Source organism: Corvus brachyrhynchos, unplaced genomic scaffold, assembly GCF_000691975.1.
Source record: "Corvus brachyrhynchos isolate BGI_N302 unplaced genomic scaffold, ASM69197v1 scaffold17, whole genome shotgun sequence".
Lineage (NCBI taxonomy): Eukaryota > Metazoa > Chordata > Aves > Passeriformes > Corvidae > Corvus > Corvus brachyrhynchos.
This window is the reverse complement of record NW_008240046.1, coordinates 4,162,329-4,187,319: the sequence shown is the minus strand read 5'-3', so window position 1 is coordinate 4,187,319 and position 24,991 is coordinate 4,162,329. Positions and strand designations below refer to the sequence as shown.

At 34.9% G+C, this 24,991-nt stretch overlaps 1 protein-coding gene across 3 annotated transcripts in view; it reads right to left on the bottom strand.

The window, feature by feature from the left end:
* The window catches only part of SLC30A9 (solute carrier family 30 member 9), a 34,279-nt gene extending 10,858 nt beyond the window's left edge, over positions 1 to 23,421 (bottom strand). Inside the window, exons 1-14 of one of the 3 annotated variants that reach the window (XR_001865271.1) lie at positions 23,221 to 23,421; positions 20,613 to 20,675; positions 16,689 to 16,788; positions 15,803 to 15,895; positions 15,496 to 15,578; positions 14,398 to 14,456; positions 13,576 to 13,643; positions 10,964 to 11,066; positions 9,065 to 9,120; positions 7,595 to 7,730; positions 7,135 to 7,174; positions 6,620 to 6,691; positions 6,064 to 6,171; positions 4,980 to 5,145 (exon numbers count right to left, since the gene is read on the bottom strand). Coding sequence is in view for 1 of the 3 variants with exons in the window: in XM_008641399.2 (XP_008639621.1) it covers positions 4,980 to 5,145; positions 6,064 to 6,171; positions 6,620 to 6,691; positions 7,135 to 7,174; positions 7,595 to 7,730; positions 9,065 to 9,120; positions 10,964 to 11,066; positions 13,576 to 13,643; positions 14,398 to 14,456; positions 15,496 to 15,578; positions 15,803 to 15,895; positions 16,689 to 16,788; positions 20,613 to 20,675; positions 23,221 to 23,383 (1,310 nt within the window). In the remaining 2 variants the exon portion in view is untranslated. The remainder of the gene's footprint in view (positions 1 to 4,979; positions 5,146 to 6,063; positions 6,172 to 6,619; positions 6,692 to 7,134; positions 7,175 to 7,594; positions 7,731 to 9,064; positions 9,121 to 10,963; positions 11,067 to 13,575; positions 13,644 to 14,397; positions 14,457 to 15,495; positions 15,579 to 15,802; positions 15,896 to 16,688; positions 16,789 to 20,612; positions 20,676 to 23,220) is intronic. The other 2 variants (XR_001865270.1, XM_008641399.2) reach the window with 2 other exon arrangements.
* Between the last annotated feature and the right edge of the window lie 1,570 nt (positions 23,422 to 24,991).

Sequence of the window (24,991 nt, the reverse complement as noted above, 5' to 3'; positions counted from 1 at the left end):
AACAATACTGTCACCACAAAATGATCCTGTAATTTTAAAAGGTCACTGCCTTTGACAAAATATCCTCATTTTGCCCACTCACAGTTCCATTAAATACTGATTTATGTTTAACTGGTTATACCACTTCGACAGGTTTCTGCAACAGCATCACATCTATAAATCACTGCAATAAAAGCCAGACTACTAGAAGCATCACACATTTAGAACTAGACTAACAGTATATTTTTTAAAAATCCACAATTAGGAGTGTGAGAACTTCCCTATTCTGTGTTAAAAGTTCAAGTCCAACTTATTTTCTACTGCAAAGTTTTTGTACATATACATGACACTATTTAACAATCTAAGTACCCTCAATTCTGAGGAAAGGAACAATAACCTATTGTTAATCACTGAAAGGACACATTGCAATTATAGAAGTGTCCTTTCCTAAAGTTGGTAAAGGCATGATCTTTTGGAGAATTTTCAAAAATACATCTGACATAAGAAAAAGTTATGGATATTTTGTTTGGAACTCATTTTTGATCCTTCAGAACTATTAATCACAGCTTATCAAGATACACCTGTTTGTAAATGCTGAAAATGTATATTTATTTAAAGGTTCCTAATAAATACTAGAACATGAAAGCTCTAATGTTTATATTTTGGTCCTTTGAAAAATTCTGGTTTTCTGTAGCAGTTTTGTTCCAGCTTGTTGGACAAATTCTAATGTGTGAATATAGGTAGTAAACAACAAGCTCTTAATTTTTTTGGGATAAGAAGTAAACTCAGGACCAAGACATATGGTGATGCATTTCAAAAAAATTAAATTGTCTATTTTTTTCCTAATTATATTAGCAAAAAACTCAGTTTATCTTTAAAGCCAAGAGAATTTAAAATTGCCACTGCAGAGTAAGTTTCCACATTTTTCCATCAAGGTCAGAAAAAATAAGTGGAGTCTAAAACACGGGACACAAATCACAAAAGTTTCACATTTTTCAAATTCCTGCTTCTGACATTTTCAAAGTAAAACAAGTATAAAATATTTCAAAAACTTTTAGTTTATTAACAGAAAAAATGCAATCTTGACAATTTGGTAAATTCTAACACAAAAATTCAGATTTAGCAACGCAGCTCACTTGATGGAAAGTACCAAACTTTACCTCCATTTATTTTGCTAAATTGTACAATTTCACTGAATCTTTACATTTAGCACACTCTTTGTCTTAATCAAATTTACTCTTCCCAACTGGAAATGCTTCTTTGCATCTGAATGTTTATAAATCAGAAATAACTTCACAGGCAGTGCAGGAAGAAAGCAGAAGGCATGTATGTTGGAAGAAGCCTGCTAGAATGAACAGCCAAAAAAGAACAGGAGACAGAAACTTTAAGATGAACAATCACAGGACGCTTTTAGAGAATACTTCTTGTAATACTCAAGGTGGAGGAGAGGTAAGTATACTAAAAAAGAAACAGAACATGAACTAAATATAGAGACACCAAAACATACATCTTAGTAAATATTTAAGCAGATTAAAAGAACTATCAGCTTACTGGTAGCAGTAAAGTCTTTCCAGCTCCATTCCAATTTACACAACTATTCTGTGGGAAGGTATCAAATCAAAACAGTATTAATGGGAGTAAACTAGATGGCATCAAACTACCTCACCACAAAGAAGCTATTTAAGACAACAGGTGTGGTTAATGAAGAGAATTTGGAGCCATGTGATTCAAAAATATTGAAGACATATCAGGTGCCCACCAGAGCTAAGCAAGAAGATAATAAGTGATATTTGAGATTCTCATTAAGCAGCAGCCTGATAAAATTCAGTGAAATTATGCATATTCTATAAATGTGAAGGAATTTGTGCATATAATCTGACCAGGAAAGATAAGACAGTGAGCCAAGAGGAGAAAAATCACTAATCATTCAAAAATACAAATGTGTATGCTAAAGCTTAAGCTACAAAGCTTGCTTATGGAAACTTCTGGATGGTTAGTAGACAACATCAATTCTAACCAGGGAAAAGAGCAAGTTTCACATTAATGAAAAATTTGTCAGAGAACATCAAGTTACTGCTTTTGAGCAATTGGTTGTAATACTTTTGGTTTTTGTCCAAACCAGAATGACAGATTTTCCAGCACAGCAGAAGCACAACTACCCAACAGCTGTTACAATGAAGTAAAATTAAAGATGAAACTGTCACTAAGAATAGCTTATGCCTAGGAATCTGTGATTAAATTCCATAAGAACAGAATCAGGACAGAGTCTGTACCACATCACATATTTTATTTCACAGTTATGAAAGGCTAATTTCCCACAGTTCAGTTAAGCTGACCACAAGAATGATTTAGGCACCAAAGGTGTCAATGAGAGTTAAGAATGGAATGTAAGCAAGATCATATTAGTACAACAAAGCATTTTCCTACTAATAGCAGAGAAGCATATTGGATATTTAAATGGAAAAAAATACTTCTAATCCAGCAGGTTCCATAACTTATATTCAAGAGTAAAAAGAACTAAGAATAACTGTGAAGGCAAATTAATTTTTCATCTTGCAATACTGATGAGAATTAAAACAAAAACAAACCAGGTTAACACCACTGTGCCAAAATTTAAGAACAGTAAACAAGTCCATCCATTTAACTGAGGACAACTTCACCTGACAACTGAAGGAAAAATAGTGAGAAAGATGGAGAGAAGAATTATATACTAAGAACACTAATTCCAGTCATTAAGATTTTAGGGAATGTAGTCTTATCAAACAATCCTGTAAAAAAAAAATTAAAGTATCAACAGTTAGTTGAAAAAATATCACCACCACGGAGACTTATTTTAGTAGGACAGCAGTTAGTAATGTCTGATAATCAAATACTTTATAATTAGCAATGGACCACAATGTTCAGGCAAGCTACTGCTGGAATAGTAAGTTAAGTGGTGGTGCTGATGGGGGCTGAGGGAGTAGATATCAGAGCCCCTGGATCCTTTTGTCAGTTTGGATCTAAAATACCTTCTGATCAATACTAAATGATTCCCTAGTATGTCCCCCTCTGATTTGGCAAAACACATCTGAAAATAAACATTGCAAACTGCCTGAAAGAACAAGGGAGGAATATTCTGGGAGGAGCTATTGCAAAAAGTATTGCATTGAGAATTGAAAACCCTGAAAGGTTGAAATAAAAAACCAAGTATTAGTCACAGCTTTAGAAGCAGACCAGTAATCAGGAGCTTTTTCTTTTACATTTGGTGTCAGTAGGATATGTAAGAGTAGAACACACTACTACACATCTCCATTTAAGAAAACGTGAGAGTTTGAATGTTCAAGAAAATGCTGACACTCTTATAAGTCCAAAGCTCATGTTGACAAAAATATACAGGTAATCCTTTGAAGAAATAGTTAATGTTAAAAAACTTCCTCATTTCAGTTGCCCTGATTTTTTTTTCTTATTTCAGCCTTTGGTTTGTTTGTTTTCAGCTTTTTCCCCAAAGTACACGCAAGGGTAACAAGCAAGGGTAATGTAAGTTTACATCACAGAGAACTGAGATTAAGACCAGATGTTTTATTAGATGATGTATGTTAACCAAGCTAGGGATAGTAGGCTTGTTATAAGAACTTGGGCAAAGACAAACTGGGCACTGAAAGAAATCAAAGCTGATAACGTAATGGATCTAAGAAAGAGATAACTGAAGACAAAGTGCATACAGAAGGTATGATAAACACCTAAACATGTTTCAGCTTCTAACCTCCAGAAAATAAAAACACACAGTTTCTCACTAAGTCTTTACTTCTTTTATTATTCACGCTTTTTAAAAATTAAGGTACTTCTTGTTAAAAAAAAAAATCTACAGCAAGAAGAACGTGAACTAAGTCTGCTCTGTTGAGAAGTTAGAGCCACCTATAAAACAGAATACAATATAAAATGGTACTTGGCCTGGGAGAAATTTTATTATTTCAGCCTCAGACAAGCAAAAGCCACCTGTGCGCTTCGAAAAAAAGAACTATAGAAGTCCCATATAAATAGTCATGTGAATTCACCTTCTCTAACACAGCACTGCTGACACATCCTTCACCATTCAGACTAACCCAGGGCCACCACAAATACTCAATTTAGTTACTGACATGTGAAAGTACTAACAGAATTGTATTCCAAATAGGAATCTTGTTTAGTTTCTGGAATGAAGGGCATGTCGTCCAGACCTCTTGCTTGGAACTGTGAGGATGCAGCACTTAGTTTCTTTCAAGTGCTCTGGCATTAACTAATGGGCTTGGGTTTTTTTTTCCTTCACAGCTCAAAACTTACTACAAATTAAAAAAGCACTAGAACATTTCAGCTGATTTACACAGAAATATATTCCTAAATAAAGATTAAAAAGAAAACAAAAATAAGTTTTCTTCTAAATCAAGGTTAAGAGGGTTAAAGCTAAAATAGCTCATTGAAAAGCATTTAAGCAAGATTTTAGAATTACGATGAGCTGTAAGTTTACTACAAATTGCAGACTTGCAAAGAAGGAGAAATTAGCATTGAGTTAATTCTATAAGCATGTAACATGCAGAATCCATTGCATCATAATACCACTGTAGCACATCCTGCCAACTGCTACAGAATTCCACACACTGAATATTAACAGAACTTAAGTATTTAAGTGCTAATAAACTATTCAAGCAACATAACAGTATCATTTAAGCACTTGCATTTCATGCATTTGAAAATAGTTTTAAGCCTGTGATGGCTTTCTCATTAAGTCACTGTCAATTCCTGTAGTTAATGTGGCTGTTAGAACATATCTGCAATGCTATTTTAGCTGTTGAACACCCGAGAGATCCAAGTATTCACTTACTGAAAGTTTTAGCACAGAAATAGAAGTCAGCAATAATAAAGATTCTAGAATCCCAATACAGAAGATTCCACACTAAAAATAATCTTACCAGACTTCTCCCATTAAACGTTATTTTCTTGCTTTTTGTTGTTCATAGTAGAGACTGAGCTGTAAAGATCCTTACCTTACTACAGGATCACTTTCCAGTAACTCAGTGAGCCGCTGCAGTTGTTCAGGTTCAATGGATCGTCCCAGCAGGGCTTCAGTGTTAGTGTAGATTAGAAATGCTGACACAGTTCCTAACAAAGTTCCAACACCTAGAGACCCCACACTGTCATAATACGGGTTTCCTAAACAAGATAGAGCAAATTAGTTTCACAGAGTATTTCTAAAATATAGCAGAGAATTCCAATTTCACACTGAAAAGAGTACATAGTTTTGAGGTGTTTTCTGGGTTTTGCTTTTTAGTGAGATTTTTTTGGTTGGTGGGGTTTTTTTTCAAGTTTTTTTTTTTGTTTTGTTTTTTTTTTTAATTCAGTGGAGATTTTTTCCTACTGAGGAACATAATGAAGCTGGAAGAAAACAAGCTAACTTAAAATAAATCCTTAAGTCCCTCCTAGGACCAATCCTGTCTCCTGCAGGACTAATAAACAAGTAAACTCTTGTCTGTATATGTGTTTCTATATTAGTAAACAAATTTATACACAAAGTTATATTCACCTCAACATAGGTAGCAGCACAAAATCCAGTGTTCTTTCATCAGTAACTCAAAAATTTGCAAGTATTAACCATTTCTGGAATACAGTACTTATTAATAAGTTTCAAACACTCATGTTCATATCTACAGAAATAGTACTGTGTTTTTAAGCTGATGAAGGAAACTAGAAATTAAATTTAAAAATTAATTCTATATAAAAAATGAAACTCACAATGAAGCCATTAGAACCCACAAGAAACAAAATTCCAATAATTATTGTCTTTAAAAATCAATACTTAAAAAGGGATGAATAAGTAATCATCCCTCTTTAGAAAACTTAACTATGCAGCAAAGACATTCTTTGAACCATTTGCTACACAGATCATCCTACGTTTAGTAAAAAATAACTTAGTTTGTATGACAAAATAGCTCAAAAATCTGCTTACAGAGTACAAGTATCAGAAAAAAAGAGCAGAGACATATTTGGCAACCAATACAAACGAAATGCTCTATGTTCATATCATGCATGGGAAGAAATCCACATTCTGCTTGCCTCTGTGCAGAATTTTACCTGTTAAAGAAGTCAGACCCATACAGGTAGCAGCTACAGCCACGCTCAGAACTGCTGCGGCATCCTCCAGTAACACCACATTGGTACTGGGATCACGACTCTGCACAACTGTACATACAACAAAAAAAATTACACTGCTTTGAAAGCTTAGCTTTACTACATTATGCACAGTACTTAAACTATAATAACAACAGCAGTTTAAAAGAACAATTTATGCAAGTATATAGGTGTAATCTGAATTTTGGCATATGCACACACTTCTGAAAGCATTTATACATACACAGAAAAACCCAGTTATGGAAGCATCTCAAAAATGTTAGAAAAATTAAAAGGGCAATTTATCCTGAAAAATACATGCACTTAGCCAAGTATTTAAGCAGTGCTCTTAAATGAATAGTTTTCACCTAATTTGTAAAATGTTATTTGTTAGTAGAATAGAAAATAGATCAATAAAGGGAAAAGGGAAAACAGAAAATGGTTTCTATCATTATGCAAATAGTAGTGAACAGATTGTGTTTTAAATAACCACATACCTTACTGCTATAATGATACATACCATATTGATAAAATGAGAGACCCTTGGCTCGAGCACTCCTCCGAATTTCATTTATAGCAACAAGGAGGGTGGCTGAAACAACAAAGTTGTTGCTGAAAGATGCTAGAGGCAAAAAGACTTGTTTCCATTTTGAAAAGAGGGAACTTTTCTTTATATCATAGCAACAGATCATAAAGAAAGCTCTGATTATTGATACTTTGAATAAAGATAAAGAATAGTTGCTTTCTTTTCTACATGTGTCTCCCATACAAATCAGAACAGTTATATTCACTGACAGTTTAATACCAAAAAGGCATTCCATGTCTACTTCCCAGATTATGTGTTCTTCAACTTCTTATTATATAGACATATATAAAAAAGAAAAGTTTTCACACGTTTCTTTTTGTTTGTTTACAAGTATTTGCAACAGAGCTCAAAACTTCACTGCGTGAGCAAGGATCAATTATTACTGTAATTACTGACACAGTAATCTTAAGAGATTACAAATACTGAAATAGGAACTTGAAACGACATACCTCCTTCAGATACCAATGACCCTGCTAAAATGCAGTATGCCTGTAAGGAAAAAAAAGAATCAGTTACTATATCATATGCATATTTCTACAGATCTCTTCACCACAGGCTATCCAAATGTAGCGTTCCAGAACCACATTACACACTGTGCCATGTAATTTTCCTAAACAGAAGGAAACCAATAATATTCGACTCATGCAATATATTCCAAAACAGGAAAGGAGGACCTCTTGGTGGGGGCTATAAAAGGAAGATGCAGGGTTTAGAGAACAGCTCATTTTGCTCCAAGATCAACTGTAGCTCTTAAAAAGATTTTTTTTTCTTTAAACACATTTTCATTAAAAATGGTTTCAGTTAATTGTGTTGGGATTCAAACTGACTCACGAAGAGAACTTCAGACTATGACACTATTTTTTATTAAGTCACTGGTTTTAAATACAATACCAAACAAGATTAGCTTACCCACAGAAGAGATTCTACAGGATGAGGGTGGAGTAAACCTATGATCCCATGATACCAAGAAAGTCCTGCACCCATCATGAAAATGCCAACTCCACTAATCAGGGAGGCAATATAGCGCATATTTGTGAAACCATACCTAGAAGAAAGGAAAGAAAATTATTTCAGGAATATAAGATTCTACATCTCTACAAACATATCTCAAAGTTTGCCATCAATTTTTACATGCCTTAAATTATCATCATATGACTTGGCATCTATTTAAGACAAAGCAGCTAAATCCAATCTAATCCAAGGGGAAAAAAAACCAGTCTACTTGAAAAAGGATATCTAATACATGCAAGGACACCAAGCATAAATATTTTTATAACCTGTTTTTAAACAGCTGTATTAGCTTTGGTACAATGACTGAGGATTTTACAACTGGAAAAAAAAAAAAAAACCGAACAACATTCACGTCAGGTTTAGATTTTAGTGAAATGCTACCTCTAAATGAGGACTCTAGTTTTGTGAGCATCCATTCTACATAATTCATAATACTAATTTAAAGGGAATAAAATTTATACATCTCTCAGTAGTACAGCTAACTACAGACATTCAACACTTGCAGTTTTTAAGTGCAGTGAAAGAATTAAAGCAATATTAAAAGTATGTATTTATTCCTTTTTTTGGTTTTAACTCCATCTACAAACAGTGCATTTTTTTTTGCCTATATTAAGGAAGAAGGGAAAGAAGTGAGAGGGAAAAAGGAGATATGATGAATATTTGCACAAATCTAAGATTTAAATTTTTCAAATTTTAATGATGCTGTTAATGAAAAAAAGGGTAACTAATTCCATAAATTAGATGTATTTTTGAACTAGTGCTTAAAGAATGAATTACTTGCCCAAACATATGAAGAGTAAAACAGGTCAACCCCAAGAAAATATAATGTAGAGTACAGCTGTAACTTTCATGAACTTGTAAAAATTTATCAAGTACTACCCCTATTACTAGATAAAAACAAAGAGCAGTTAATGTCAAACACAACTCCTTATGGTACAAGTAACTGGCTCACATAATAGCACTTTGTTGAAAAAAGGAAGAGGACAGTAATTTTTATTTTTAAAAAATCCTGTGATCCACATGAACAGTGTGTAAAAACGAAGTAGATCTATTAGTTAGAAGAGGCAGAAGAGCCCACAACAACTTAGAGAAATAATGTCAATTAAAAGAAAACATAGCAAAAGCATACCATGAAAAAAAAAACCCCAACAAAAAACCAACCAAAACATGCACCAAGCCACTGAAACTACAACCCCTGCAGCTTGAAAGAAAACCCTTTTCTTATTTTATCTATTGCAAAATCAGAAACAATACATTTCAGAAATGACACAGAACAGCAAATTAAAAAGAACAAGGCGATGCACAAACAAGAACTGATCTTACTCCTATATATAGTTACCAAAATCTTTATTTACTCAAAAAGCTTACGGATGACTAGGGTCAGGCGTCCGTGCAGACTGACTGATGCCCAAAGCTAGCAACGCCTATTTAAGACAAAAGGTTAAAAGGAAAAAAAAATTAGAAACATTCTGTATCAACTCAACTTGAAAGGTAAAGATAGATGCAATTTGTTGAACCGCATATATGCTTTGCTACTGATATCTTACTAGAGCTGGAATATAATCCTCAAAATCTGTCATCTAAATCTACCACTGCCAAAAAATTGTTAGCTATACCTACATATATAATATATACACAATTATATGGTGCGTCTATATATAATTACTGTTAATTATAACTTAGAATTACAACTGAAAATGAACATTACATGCAATCACAAGTGTTATTGCTGTGCTTCAGCGCAAAGGAATGAAGTTGCTCATGGAACAAAGCTTTTTAAATAAATCCCTCTTGAAGAGAAATTATACTGACTGTGGTGTAGTATGATGATGACATAACATTTAAAGCAGTAACTTTACACTGCAACTTTTCAGCATATTTTGAAGGAAGAAATAACCCCCTGCCATCTAAATTGCCTATCTGGCATATATTTAATTAGGCATGTATTAAGTTGTTGATGCAAATAAATTATAAATCTAGACCTGAATTTTGCAAAGCACATGTTTTGTTTTAGGACTATGGATAATGAAACATAGTAACAAATACTAAAATGCAGACACTTTAGTCTTAGCAGCAGCAAGCTGCTTTGAGGCAGCAAGGTTTCTCCTGTGTTTTTCCCAAAACCACACAATTATTTGAAAAAACAAAACAAACCCTCCACATTTCAGTGGAACGTTCAACTTTGATATTTAAAAAACTATTAAAAAAAAACTATTTAAAAGAATAGCTCTTCAATGTATATAATACCACTATCAAACTTGGTTCACCTGTACATTGACACACTTGGCCAAGTGAAAAATCAAACACTTCAAGGCTGGCCTCCCCATACATTTAAGTACTATCAGTTGAATTAGGAGCACCCCTGTCTTCACTTTACATTTGGAACAGCTGAAAGGTTGTGTAAAACCATCAAACAAAATGTGAGTCCTAACGCAGTCTTCTGGGACGGAAAAGCATACTAGGTCCAACTCAAGGAAAAAGTTTGCCAAAACTATGTTAATAGACTTTTCAAGATATTCAGCCTGCTCTAAGGTTCCATAGATTCCTCAAATTTGGAGGAGCACAAGACTGTTGCATTTTATGAATTACAAGCTGCCCAAGGACTCATCTTTCTTGAGCTGCATGAGCCTTTCTTTCAACCCTTTCTTTAAGGGTTGATTTTTTTCCCCCCAAAGCCTTGCAATATCATTTTAAGGTCTCATAACACATGCTTCAAGCATACTATAGAAAACAGTGGAAAAAACAACATTAATTTTATCCCTGCACATTAATATTACATGCTCAATTCTGAGCCTGCCACTTCACTTCTCAAAGTAAACGTGCCATGTATGTGGCTACTTGTGCTGTGAGAGGCTGGTAAGGTAATCTAGGAATAGAAAAAGAAAACAAGATGCTCAAATTCTCATCATTATTCTACCTAGGGATGAATAAGTAACAAAGTCTGACATTATATTACAATAACTGACAGGAGAAGCATTTCAAGTTAACATTGAACCAAAATATTAACTAAAATCATCTTAGTTTCAAGTACCACTCATGATCCATGAAGTAGCTGAGTACAGTTCTTACTGAAACTCCCCTCCTTCAACTTATTTCCAAAAAAACTTCAAAATCTACATTCTGATTTCTCATTTTTACATTAATACAAATTAAAAAGCATCCTATTTTTTTTTTAATTCAAGTGCACAACAACTACTGTAAGTATCTGTCTTTATTCCAAGTTTTATTACAAGTACTAACTTCAGCAGAATGGAAAAAAATACTCACCTGGTTACATGTGTCTGCTAAAGAATGTATGGCTTCTGAAAACATACTTGCAGAACCCGTGTAAACCCAAGCAAGTAGCTTAAAGAAAAAATTCAACCCATTTCTGAAAACAAAGAGAAGAAATACCAAAATATTTGATGTTTAATATTTACAGCAAAACCACAGGTGCTGTACAATCATGCATTACCTGCCAGAAAGTGGTAAACTCAAATATCAGTTTAATAATTAGAGAGCTGTGCAGACAGATAACTCATATAGATTTTCTGCATGGTTACTGTGAAAAATATCCTTTCAGCTAAACTTGATAATGATACACAATTTATTTTTCAAAAATCATTAACTTCTAAGCAGTCCCAAACAAGTAACACTTCCTGAAAACTACCATCACAGTCACTACTCAGAACAACTAATTTTCTACCAGTGGGAGAATACAAGTCTTAACAACTTCCTTTTCTATTTTTTTCAGTCCTTTGCCTCCTACACATCCTCTCCCAATTCTATAGGGCAAGGTTCCCTACTTCAATCTCAGTCTGAGCCATTCTCAGTAGGATACAAATGTAAGATAAGAGACAGGAAGGCAAGAGACAGGAAGACAAGGCTGTCACTAGATTACACTGTAAAAATTATCTATGGAACTTCTCCATTAAGATGCTCAGTGTGAATGAAGAAGACATTTTTACAGCTACAGGTTTACTGGAGTAAACACTGTCCTATGTTGCACAAAGGTAACTATTAGCACTAAAGTCCAAGTCTACATTCTCACTTCAAAGATCATCAGAATCAGTAGGTTAACTGCTATAATCATATTGCACAGAAAATCAGACTAGAGAATTATAATATCCTCCTCTATATTTTTTTAACATGAGTTTCATTTATTGTCAATTTTTTAAATTATCTAAAGAAATTAAGTGTTACAAGAGACTTTTAACAACATCTTGTAGTGGCGTATTTTAACAACACGTGCCAGAAGTTACATTCAAGTTAGAGGAAGCAAACCCAGCAGATTCTGAGAAGGCAGCTAAAATGCTCTGATTTGGTTGGAAACAAAGTTACATTCTACATCAGTCACCACCACTTCAGAAAGTATTTGCTCCATTGTACCGAACTGATTTAGCTACCTCATTTCTATCTGCATGGACCTGAAAGTAGGAAATCTTAACAGAACACAAACCAAAGCTATTAACACAAGAGTGTTCCAGTGCAGCTGGTCTATACCCTCACACACGGATCCATAGAACAACTCAACTTTTGACTGAACCACATTTCATCCTCACTGGGGAAACCTGAAGTTTGTTAAAAGTCTACCAAATAATTCTAACTGCAGAAGTTAAGACAGATTGATTCTTCTTGAGACAAAGCCAAAATCCTTTAAAAATATCAGGACCACAAGCAAAGGAGCACTGATGCTGGCCTTGACTTAAATCTCTGAAAAGTCGTAAGATATTTGAGTTCCACAGTAGCTCGAACTTCTGAAAAAGCTCCACGAAAAGATGACTGAGCAACACAACTATCTCTACAAATTTCTCCTGGACTGGCTGCCAAGCATTCCTGTATACCAATACTCAAAAATCCAAAGGTATTTATGAAGAGAATGCAATGTTTACAGCTATGCTCTATCTAGAAAGCAAGAGGAAAGGTCTGTTTTCTCTGTATGAGTGTAAGAAACAGAAGGAGGTAGAAATGACCACAACACCCCCAGTCTTTTTTTTTCCATTAGAAACATCCATACTAAAAATTCTTACATGTTTTTAATTTAAAAGGCTCTGAACAGTTACTAGTAGAATACTCAGTAAAAAGGGAGGTTCTCAGTAAAATGAGCTTTGTATTTTTCTTCCCCAAATAAAAGAATATCGTTTTGCAGAAGCTCAAAGAGTTACTTCCTGCTCAAAATGTTTTGGTTTCCTGGGCCAAAAAAAGTATTTTCCCTCTTTCTATTATGCTTGGTTATATCAATAAGGCCTTTAAAATTAAATAGCTTTTATAAAACAAAATGTATTTAAAAACTGCAAGGTTTCATGGCAAGTAATTTTTAGCCTCCATTTCCTGAGAAAAACTTAACACACTTCCTCCTATTTCATACCAGATAGTCTCTGTGATCATTTGTTTTACATCAGAATCATTAATTTAACCTTGTTTCATTCAAACTTGTGAAAGCTAAAAAACTCAAAAAATACCCCCTTTTCAATTAGGAAAGAAAACAGCTAAAGAACAGTATAAAGAGAAAAGTGAATTGTTTTCTGTTGGTTATATGGAAGACTGTTTAAAATGTATGAAAAGCTTCCTTTCAAGGAGCAAGAAAAAAGGACAATTTTAAATACCTGCTTCTTCACATCCTTCAAAATTTTAGTTTTTACTTTAAGAAACTCTATTGTCTGATCAATTCCAAAAAAATTGCTCTTCTCTCATCAGAGATATATTCAATACCTGATCGCTATGTACTGATGAATGTATTCACATAAACTCTCTCCTATCAACAAAAAATAGATAGATCTATTGATTTCAGTTACAGACACAGGTATCTTTATCTTAAATACACACACTGTTCCTATTTCCAGGACAATAAATAAATTGCTTTATACTTGCATAAACAAAACATTATTTTTTTTACTTACATGCAAATAGCTACCATTACCACCTTCCCTGGTCCCTTGAAAAACATAGCTGCTGAACTGGAGCGTGGCTACGTAAAGAAATGACAGATTATTTAATAACTAAATCTAGACCTCGTGAGACACCTACCATAAAATAAAAATTAAATTATTAAATATTAAATTATTTATTATTAAATTAAAAACTTTGCACTACCCTGTATTGCAAAAGTGAAGCTACAGTTCTTGAAGGCAACTAATTTACTACTGAATGTTCAGCCAAAGTGCAGTTGGGTCTTCCATATTTCTACAAATAGTTGGCTATAAAAAAAATAAACCTCCAGTGAAGTCTGCAGCAGAGGCCACTGCAGCCATAAGGCCCAGAACCTGCTACAGAATCATTCTATACACCCAACACCTGGATCTAGGGTATCTGTCTGCTTAAGCAAAGAGGACGGGCCAGCAGTGCATAGACAAAAGCACTCATCTTCTGGGGTCTTTTTCCTTAAAGAAACTTACTTAGGTTTTTTTAATTAACAATATATTCACTGTACATATTAATAGGTTATACATGAAATCACGAGTACAGCTGTGATTTTGGTAAGAAGGCAACTGAAAAAACAAACCCTCTTACTGGTGGATTACACTGCCACAGTACGAACCCATTCAAGCTGTCATCATAACATTTACTACTGCATATCAGATATGGATCTGGTAAACTACAAAAAGTACAATAAAGTGCAAATAAATCTTCCAATAATATTCAGTTACACTAATTTTCCTTCAAAAGGTAGCATAATACATTTCATGACACTTTTCTAGCCAAATACTTGAAAACGTCCTTACCTTAGTATTTCCAAAGAACTCCTTGTATTCCCACAACAGCCTTTGGTTTCTAAACAGATCTGCAATACAAAATTAGTATCATGAATATGTAGTAGTAACCAGTAGTTTCAGGAATTGAAGTCTACTTTTTTTATGCAGCATAATCTATCTGTGAAAAAAATCCTCTCTTGATACTGTTAATCACAAACACATGTTGTTATATACTCATGCAAAATGACAAATACAATATGTTATGATCCTATATATTGTTATCATTTCTACCAACAAATGATAATGCACAGAGGGTAAAACCTCAATACACTTCTGCAAATTCAGGCATTTTATTTATATCCAAAAATTATTCTCCAGGTCAAGGCTCCTGACTGCACTTTCAGTACACTTACAGATACCTTAACAGGTACCTGCAGTTCTAGCCTTTTTTGCCAGAAGGGTGTTCTAGCAGCACAACTGTTTCCAAAAAACTTTACCTCTCATTTTAAGGTGCACAACTGCACTAAGTATCTTGAAGCAGTATTGCCTCTTGTGTGATTTTAACTGACTAGACAGATCCAAATACATTAAACACTACTGCTTTGGCTGTACATGTTATTGACAATATCAGAAAGGATAACAAAAATAACATTACACAAAAATATATTATTTGGGGGTACTTCTCCCCTTCTGAAACACAAAGGCAAGCTGAATTCTTTTCAGAGGAAAAAAATTAATGAGTAACGGTATGGTATAAACATCTGGATCAGTTTTAACTCTTTTCAAAATTAGAATTAGAAAACTATTAGAAAAATTAAAAGAAATGCAAAGGCATTGAAAATGTAAATTATCATCTAGAAATTGAAAGCCCCCCCAAAAGAGTATGACTACAGATCTCAACTGAATGTACATTCTTGCTGCATCACAAAGAAGATAAATTGCAAGATAGTAACAGACTATATCTGCATAGATAGTAAAACATGCTACTCTAAGATTATGCCATAAAACCTAATCAGCAATTGCTAGTTCCAAATTTACATGTTCTCAATAAAATAACACTGTCTGGTGGATTTCTAACAATCATACCTGATTGTTATATTTCAAGTTCTTTGAAAACTCTATACTCACTTTCTCTGTACTTGATCTCTGCCTCTTTACGTCGTTTTCTTTCTCTGGCAAGAGCCTCTGGACTACCCCAAACTTCAAGAGACCTGCATGAAGTAAAAGTAACTTAACAATGTTTCTATTCATGCAACTTTTTTTTCAAGCATAAAAACATACCCTCCAATTTTATATATGCAAAGTAATTATTACAATAATCAGGATATAAAATCTGTTCTGATAGAAAACAAAAAACATTATTGCCCTTATACATTGCAAACCTGACTTTAAAAACTCTTTTCTCTCTCTCATCATCCATTTAAAATGTTCTTACTTTGCCTCTACATCCGATCTCAGGTACACGGTGAAAGTCTCAGTGTCATCGTGGGGACTCCGTCGCTTAATTTTCCTCAGCTGGTCTAAATCACTAAAGAAAGGGGTCAAAGAGCTTAGTGCAAGGAAAGGATCATATTGTTCTAATTTGACTTTTATGTCTAGGTGATGTTCCACAATTTTGATATTACTAATTTGCTGTACAAAAAAGTGAAGTTGTTTACTTCAAACAGAACATATAGATAACATGAAGCAAGTATCTCTAGGAGGCTATTGAAAACTACTGTTTTTCAAACACAGAAGTCCAAATCATGTCTTCATACTATGAAATACTGAAGACAAAGTATTAAAACACTATATAATAAAACATCCAATGAATGATCCGTATGTAACTGATAATGTGTACATATGTTAAACAAGCAGATTTATGAATTAGCATCTCTAAATGGAAATCAGAAGTCATGTGACAAGAAAAGTTAACAAATTTAATCCCAAAATTTATACTCCCAGCACAAGCTGCAAAAGGCTGAAGATAACAAAGCTACTTGGGGAAACAGACAAAATTTCCTATGCTGAGCTACACATTAGGGCATCTACACCATTATGTAAAAACAGGTGAAGAACAGAGGTGTCTCCCCCCAACGAGATTTATGGTCTCATAGGTACAAATAAACTACTCTAAGAAGCAAGTAATGAAACATGAAAATTAAGTGCAAGCTCCTAGTCCACTGTAAAACTAAGCAAGAACTAACTTCAGCCACTTAAAATTATGTATACACAAAAGCATTTAGAAAAAGTTGTGCAAAATCACTCTACAATCACAATTACTTCTCATGCACATATGAACAAATATTCTGAATTTAAATCTCAACTCAAACCCATCATACCTGGATTTAAGACAAAACTCATTTATTGCTCTGACTCCAGTGATGAAGTTATTCTGTGTGTATTTTGGTCCATACTCTCTTTTTTTAAGGACTGCTTTCACTTAAATAAAGAAATAGATACACAAGTTAAGTCACTCATGGAGACTACAGCAGAAACTTCAAAAAGTAACTCAATCTAGTGTCATATTGTAATATCTCTAAGTGGAAATCTGAAAAACAATGCTTGCCAGTGATACAGAAAATTGACAGTGAAGAGTAAGGTATCTTCCTCATTGTGGAAACGAGTAAGAGTAGAATGATTTACCTGCAAAAATGCTACTTACTAAGCTGTAGTTCAGGGTTCTCAAACATAACTGCCACTGCCAGCTACCTCTCCAACTTTGATGTCAGAGATGGTGCTTGGCTACATAAATAGCATTCAAATATGGCCAGTTGGAAACCCCTGGTCTAGCAACTGAAATACCAACAGACTGCTCCATTTCTATTTTTTCCAATAATCAAGTCCAGCTTCTGCAAATAAGACTTTTGACCCTTGCTGAGCATACAGAGAAATGAGGCAGACTGTATACATCATTTTTCTAAACTATTACTTTCAAAATTAGTACTCTTAACATTGGGCATTTATAACAATTAAAAACATTAATTCTTTATTTATAATGCTTTTTATATCTAAAAAATGTACTCTTATCACATCAGATTTTCATGCACAAGGAAAAGAACACCACACATATTCAGAAAAATTATAAATGGAATTTTAAATTTATGCCATTATTTCCCACTTGTCTGTATGTACATAATTTCATCTTATTCTCAAATGTAAATCACTATACACTAACATGCATTAAAAATATGCTTATTGGAAGACTAGTTACATTCGGAAGGATATAACACAACCAACACTGTAATGTAACTAACATTACAGAATACAACTTAAAACAAAAAGCTCGGATTCTACTGATGAGAAGACCTTAGAGCACACGTGAACTTCAGGCATACCACAGGACTGATATGATTTCTACAGTTGGTCCAGAGCTACTCCTCACAGGATACTTACAGAAAGACACTGCTTTTAAAGACTTCGAGAAAATTTTTCCCAGACTTCTACATTGTCTTTTTGCAGCTTAGCAACAAAATATATTGCTTGACTCTCCACGATGCACTAACAGTAGAGGTATCAATATTTATCATAATAATCTGATTTCTCTCATCCAGTTTGAACTTGAACAATTTTTTAAGTCCCTGAATAACCACATTCATCCCACAAAGCTTCTGAGTGAAGGTGATGCAAAAAATCTTAAGATATTTTCTAAAAACAGTACACCATTTACTAATGTTAGAACAGGTTGATAATTTTTAATCAAGAACACTTCCCATCTGTTATTTAAAAAAATACACACCCAAATCATATTAACCTTACTATAAAACAACTTACAGATTTATCACTTACTAATTCATCTTTCAGAAATACAGGTAAATTTCACTAAAATAAATCATATATTGTACATTGTATATATTGTACTACAATTGTACATTGCACAGTATCTCAACAATCCTACTCCTAGTTCAAGTAACTGTATAAAACTGTAGTAAATGTGGAGAAAAAAAAACTATTTGGTGTTTACAAGAGAAAGACAAGCTCTATAAAAGAGAATGTTAAAAAAACACTTAAAAAGGACATTGTTTTAAGATTAGTGATCCTTTAAAAATGTTACTGTCTTTGTAATACTTAGTAGTACTTGGATCAGTAAGTTTCTAAGTCAGAGCAGCTTTTTAAGATTAGAATTCCACCTTCCAGACACTATCAAAATCCTTAACATAAACATTCCTCCTTGCACATCTTTAATTTAGAGAGGAAAAACTCTTATTGAAAGATGTATCTATTTTCACAATTATTTCTCAGAAATAATAATTTCTCCTATCTACCTTGTATTTTCTCCCCACATGCATATACTAATCGACAATAAACCTAAAGAAATTGACATAAAAGATGTAGACAAAAGTGTACAGAAAATATACATAAACACTGATTCACCTTGTTACAAAATAAAATTATGATTTGATGTTTCTTTATTTTGAGGAAAGACAGGAAGGACTTTAGATACATAGAATGCTAGGAGTAATCTAAAGCGGTTTTTAATGGCGTAAAATTCTCACAATAATACAATAGGAACTATTAGTATAATAAAGTGTGGAAGGAGTGAATAAAGACAGAGTGAAATCAAGTCATGATAAATTAAAAAGACAAAAGAAAGTTACACTCTTATTTTGCCATTCATGTTTTTAAACAATGTAACTGATGAGTAAAGCATATATTTACTTGTATTGGGTTTGCATGGCAAGCTTTCGGTAGTGGAGGGCTACAGGGGTGGCTTTTCTGAGAAGCTGCCAGGAGCTTCCACTATGTCTGGCAGATCTAATGCCAGCCAGCTCCAAGAGGGACCCACCACAGGCCAAGGCCAAGTCCATCCAAACAGCGGCAGCATCTCTGGGACAATGTATTTAACAAGCAGTGGCGGGGGAGAAACTGGGCACAACGGCAAGCGCAGCCAGGAGAGAAGAGTGAGAACACATGACAGAAACAGCTCTGCAGACACCAAGGTCAGTGCAGAAGGAGGGAGAGGAGCTGCTACAGGCACCAGAGCAGAAATCCCCCTGCAGCCTATGGTGAGGCAGCTGTGCTCCTGATGGAGGACCAAACACCGGAGCCAGTGGACGCCCAAAGGAGGCTGGGACCCTATGGGAAGCCCACACTGGAACAAGCTCCTGGCAGGACCTGTGGCCCCATGGAGGGAGGAGATCATGCTGGAACAGGTTTGCTGGCAGGATTGGTGACCCTGTGGGGGACCCACACTGGAGCAGCCTGTTCCTGAAGGACTGCACACTGTGGAAGAGGGATCCACACTGGAGCAGTTCATGAAGAACTGAAGTGCAAGGGAAGGACTCATGCTGGAGAAGTTCATGGAGGACCGTCTCCTGTGGAAGGACCCCATGCTGGAGCAGGGGAAGAATGAGTCCTTTCCCCAAGGAGGAAGGAGTAGCAGAGACAATGTGCTTGATGCCAGCTCCCGTTCCCCATCCCCCTGCACCACTGGGGGTGAGAAGCTAGAGAAAAGCAGGAGATTAAGCCTGGGAAGAAGTGAAGGGTTGGACGAAGGTGTTGTAAGATTTAGTTTTTATTTCTCAGTACTGTAGTCTGATTTGACTGGCAATAAAATAAACTGATTTTCCCCAAGTCCAATGTGTTTTGCCCATGACAGTAATCAGTGAGTGATCTCTCCCTGTCCTAATCTCAACTCAGGAGCCTTCCATTACATTTTCTCTACCCTATCCAACTAAGGAGGGGAGTGATAGACTGCCCTGGGTGAGCACCTGGTGTCCACCCAGTGTCAAGCCCACCACATTATTACACACAAATGGGAACTTTACACACCTCAGATTAGGCAGTTCACATGGTCAAAATATATTTAGAAGCAACACTGATTAGATTAATTCAGTAATAAGAAAGAACAGAGGAAGACTTAGAACAAGGAACAAGGAAGATCAAGTATTCAGCTTAGCCACATTAAGTCTGAGAGGGTGAATGGACATGCCTAAAAACACACAAGGAGGACAGACTGCAACAACATGTGAACAAACAAATCAGTCTTTTCCTGAAGAACTCTGCAGATTAAATGAAAATTACCAACAAACACAGAAGAGTGTGTAATTAGAAAGAATACTGCTATATTTGATTTTTTAGGAGTCGTTTTCAAACAAACAGGTACCAAACAAAGCTGGCACACAAGTGTGTATTAAAATGCTATTCACATAACTTGTTTACACAATTGAAGAGGAGCCAGAGTTTCCTTACACTTCTTTTTTTTTTTTTTTTTTTGACTACTAGCATACAGCAGTAAAGTTTCAAGACACTAAGTACTCCTTTACCTTTTACTTGGATTGGCTGTTTAGGTGAAGACTGGTTTTGGCCTGTGTTGGTTGTATCTTGTCCTGCAAAATAAAATTAAAGCTCCCTGTAAATATGGAAGTACCTACCTTTCTTTTTAGTAAAGAGTTTGACTGACATAACATTAGAATATATCTTAATATTGCTTTGCACCCTGACAATTAGAAAATTTTTTGCCAGATTTCCAACATTTAAAACTCTCAAAAGACAGAAACAAAGCAAAACAAAACAAAAAAGTGAACATTTAATATAGCATTGATCAATAAACTCCTAGCAGCTTGCAGAAGAACACCAATTTGCAAAATATTTCAGAAAGCATCCCAAATTAAAAAAAAATATTTTAACAGTGCACTTATGGTTTGGGACAAATTTTATGCAAAATTTTAGGTTAGTAAATATAATTAATTCTATATAGCTTATGGCTGCTATGTATTAGAGTGTTCCAGAGCTTCCAAGCTGGGATTCAATTTTAAGGGATGGAAGCTTCTTCATTTACAAAAAAGTTAGCTCCCTAAAACACAGAATATTTAAACTAAAACCCACAACTCATATGTAACAAACTGGAGCTGGAATGAAAACAAAGTCTTTTAGGTGGTTTTGAAACTTGTGGATATGATTCTATTAAAAAAATTAAAATATAATTTACAATAGTGAAATTAATCTTAATATTTGGAAAACAATAAATTTGAGTAAATTCAGTGAGATTTCTACTTAGAAGTACTACTAGAAAATACAAACAAATACCACATCCTTATCTCATACATCTCAACATAACTTTTAGAACAAAAAACTTATGGTTCTAACATGTCAAACCAACATATCCACTCTTTTGTGCCCCACCACTCTATAACATTGGAGGTTTGCCACACATTCATAATCATTAACAAAATTTAAAATTATCTTGTTGAAAGTGATATATTAAAAACAATGAAGATTTTTCAAGCTGGTTGGTGTTACGTAATGAGGTACTCCTAGCTTAACATGCTACTCAAATTATTCAAAGATCAGATTCTCTTGAAGCTTGGACTATGTAACTATGTTTCCATCAGGCAGTTAGTTAATGCCCTAAAAGCAACTGAGAACTACAGCTAATAACAATTCAAGGATACTTTCTTGCAAAAATAACATGTATAAATTTCTGAAGCTGATCTTACTACACAGCAAATAAGGCTGCACCATAACTAACTAGTATTCCTTAAACAGTCATCCCTTTCACTTGAAAACAAAAGAAAAAAAACTCTTCGTTTTTTCTGTCCTTTCTTTTCTTACCTGGTTTAAAATACCAAGCAGCTGACCCATCAATATTCATGATAAAAAACTTCCACTGAGATTGTTTTGCAAAAACTTTGAGTAGCAGCTTCTTTTCAAAAAACATGTACAACCATTTCTATCATTAAAATAAATATCACAAAAACTATTTAACAAAAGATTGGTTCACAAGTTTTCAGGGGTGGGGGGGAAAGACATAAAAATATTAAGATTATATCCACGCACAGAGATCTACGTACATCAAGTACCCTTTCGAAGTTTACTACCTCAGCTTAGAGACTGAACAAAATCACGGTGCATCATTGAGGAAAAAGGACACAGAATACTTCAATTCACAGTCACTGTTTTTCAGACAAGTAGAGGTTGATAAGACTAGAACCTTCAAGACGGATCAACATTTAAGAGTCACTTTGTACTTCCAAGCATTAGAATGTAATACCCTTAGCTGGCTACAGTTCCTAGATTTAAAGACTGTTGCAAGCCCCAGGAATTTACAAGTTACTAAAGAAGGAACAAATATCTGCCATCCTGACAACGAGGAAAAGGAAATTTTCTTTAAAAGACCACTCCCATAAAAGCATACAGAAAGAGAGCTTTCATTTTGAAAAGCATCTGTTATCTCTTAAGCACAGTCTTCCGAGCCTGTATCTGTGCAGCCTCAGAGTTAATAAGCATCAAAAATAGAGGATGCTACAATGGAGCAAGTACACGACAGTTCTAAATTTCACAAGCACCTAACAAGCACAAGATCAACAATAGAACAGCAGGGAGGATCAGGTTATGCACCCTGTATCAAATGTTTAATGTGAATGCTGCAGTTCTAACAACTGTCAGATTAGAAAGCTCTAGCAGATGAAACAGCTCAACCTTCTTTACCCGTCATTTATAGTCTGGCCTTGAAATGCCACACTGTTCAACAGTGACACTAGTTCAGTCTTTATCATTAGTTCCTTTGACACAACATACCTGAAATACTACCAAAAAATTCAAATAAGCAAGCAAAGTGGCAAAAGTTGAGTAATATATTCCATTTCTTACCTCTTAAATTACTTAATCCCTTTCAACATCCACATTTTCTCCATCGCCACTTTAAATCTGATTACTCTAAACTTAAACCCTTAAAATATCAGAATGACAAAGAAATAAATTTCAGCACTCCTCCCTGCTTATGCATTTGAATTTTCTATACAGATGCCCACAACCAAAAAATACTAAGAATTCTGCAATCATAGTATCACACAATTGAAAGAAAAATGTTATCACTAAACATATTAAGCTTTTACATTTTTATACATACTCCTCATTGTAGCTTAGTACTACCTGTTTCAACTTTATGCAGGGTTTCTCCACGGGCTGATCCATTTGTATCTTCTGATCCAAGATCTTTCTTCTGACCATTGGAGGTATAAACTCTCACTTGACTCATCAACTGCACAGGCAGGCGACTGCATGGTAGAATATAAGACAGGCTCCCACTTTTCATTGAAACTTGCCATCCTAACAAGGGGAAGAACAAAAGCTGTTTCAGGCAGCCATTTTGGAAGAATAAAGAAGGAAAAGAGGTCCTGCTCTACCAGCATAAGTTATGGAAAGTTAGCTTTTAAGTACTGATCCGTGCTTATCTTACCCATGTTTATGAACTACAAAATGAGAGTACATAGCATGTTTTCACTACCTCCCTTCAAACATCCACTTTTAAATTTCATTCTAACATTAGGGGGTTTTTCCCACAGTACAGTAAGCATTTTTCCCGAGATCTCTGGATGATCTTAAGGGTTAATTAAAAAAAAAAAATCTATTTGACAAGATTGGCTTTCTGATACATTAAGTCCCATTCTAGTCATACTGCCTCGAAGTCTTTAAAAACCATATATTGATAAAAGAACAAATACAGACCACTACAAAACTATTAGCCAGTGTTGCCATTTCATTTCACTCTGTGCACACTCTGCACAAATCACAGCTTACCCATGAAGAAAAACTGAACTGTGTGCAAATCATACAGTTGCTACAGAAATCATGTAGAAAAGCACACAAAATTACACAAAACATTTTATAGGGAAGTGTCCTAAATTTTGCAACATTCACAATAAACAAATTACAAGATAAATATGCAAAAAGTCCATTGAGAAACCACCCTGGGTAGGCAATCTTCAATTTCAAAAGCTTAGCCAAAAGCAGAGTTGCAGTACAGACCAATCCGTATTAGCAACCAGTTTCTTTTAGGGAGCACAACACTTTTGTAGAGAGGGTAAATAACACCTCCAACCAGAAATGCAGCAGGGAAACTGGCTCCTTTGGAAAGTACTCACTAAAAAATAAATACATTTAAAAAAATAATTAAGAGGTGCCACTAAATAAAGACATACAAAGCACGACCACTTAACTATTAATAACATACCTCTCACAAAAAGAAGATAGTATTTTACAGAACTATTCATTCCATGAAAGCCTCAACAGCTCTCCTTTTTTTTGTGTGTGTGTCTTCTGCACACCTGCATGTCTGTGTGCACCGACCTGAACCTTACCGAAGGAAAACTTCATCAAAAAAGGACAGCTCTTACTGACTGTAGTCACAAATGTGACAAAAGCCTTTAATATGCAACGCAGTTCACTGAACTTACTGATTACGAATTTATCAAACACTACAATAAATACGCGGCACAAGATGAGCAGTGTTGTTTCCTAAGCTTTGGTCATACTGGAGCAATTGAAAAGGAGAAACTTAATCAGCACATTTAGAGGGCATTTTTCCTACTAATCCATGCACACACAAGAAAGAGTTAAAGAAAAAGAGCATTTTCCGCAATTCAACCGTGACTACACGAAAAGGGGGAAAACCGCTCAGAACTCAAATTCCATGAGATCTGCGGCCTAAAGGAGAAGCCGGGGCTCGCTCCGCGGACCAACATAAACCCCGTAAGACCGCGCTACATTTTATGTAATTACTGCAAACTTCGGCCACGGCAGGAGCATGACATGCCCGCTGTACGTCAGACGGGGCTGGCACAGCCCGGCCGAGGACACCCCGGCCCGGCACTGCGCTCGCAGAACACCTGCACGTTCTCCTTCTTTTTAAAGCCGACCCTCA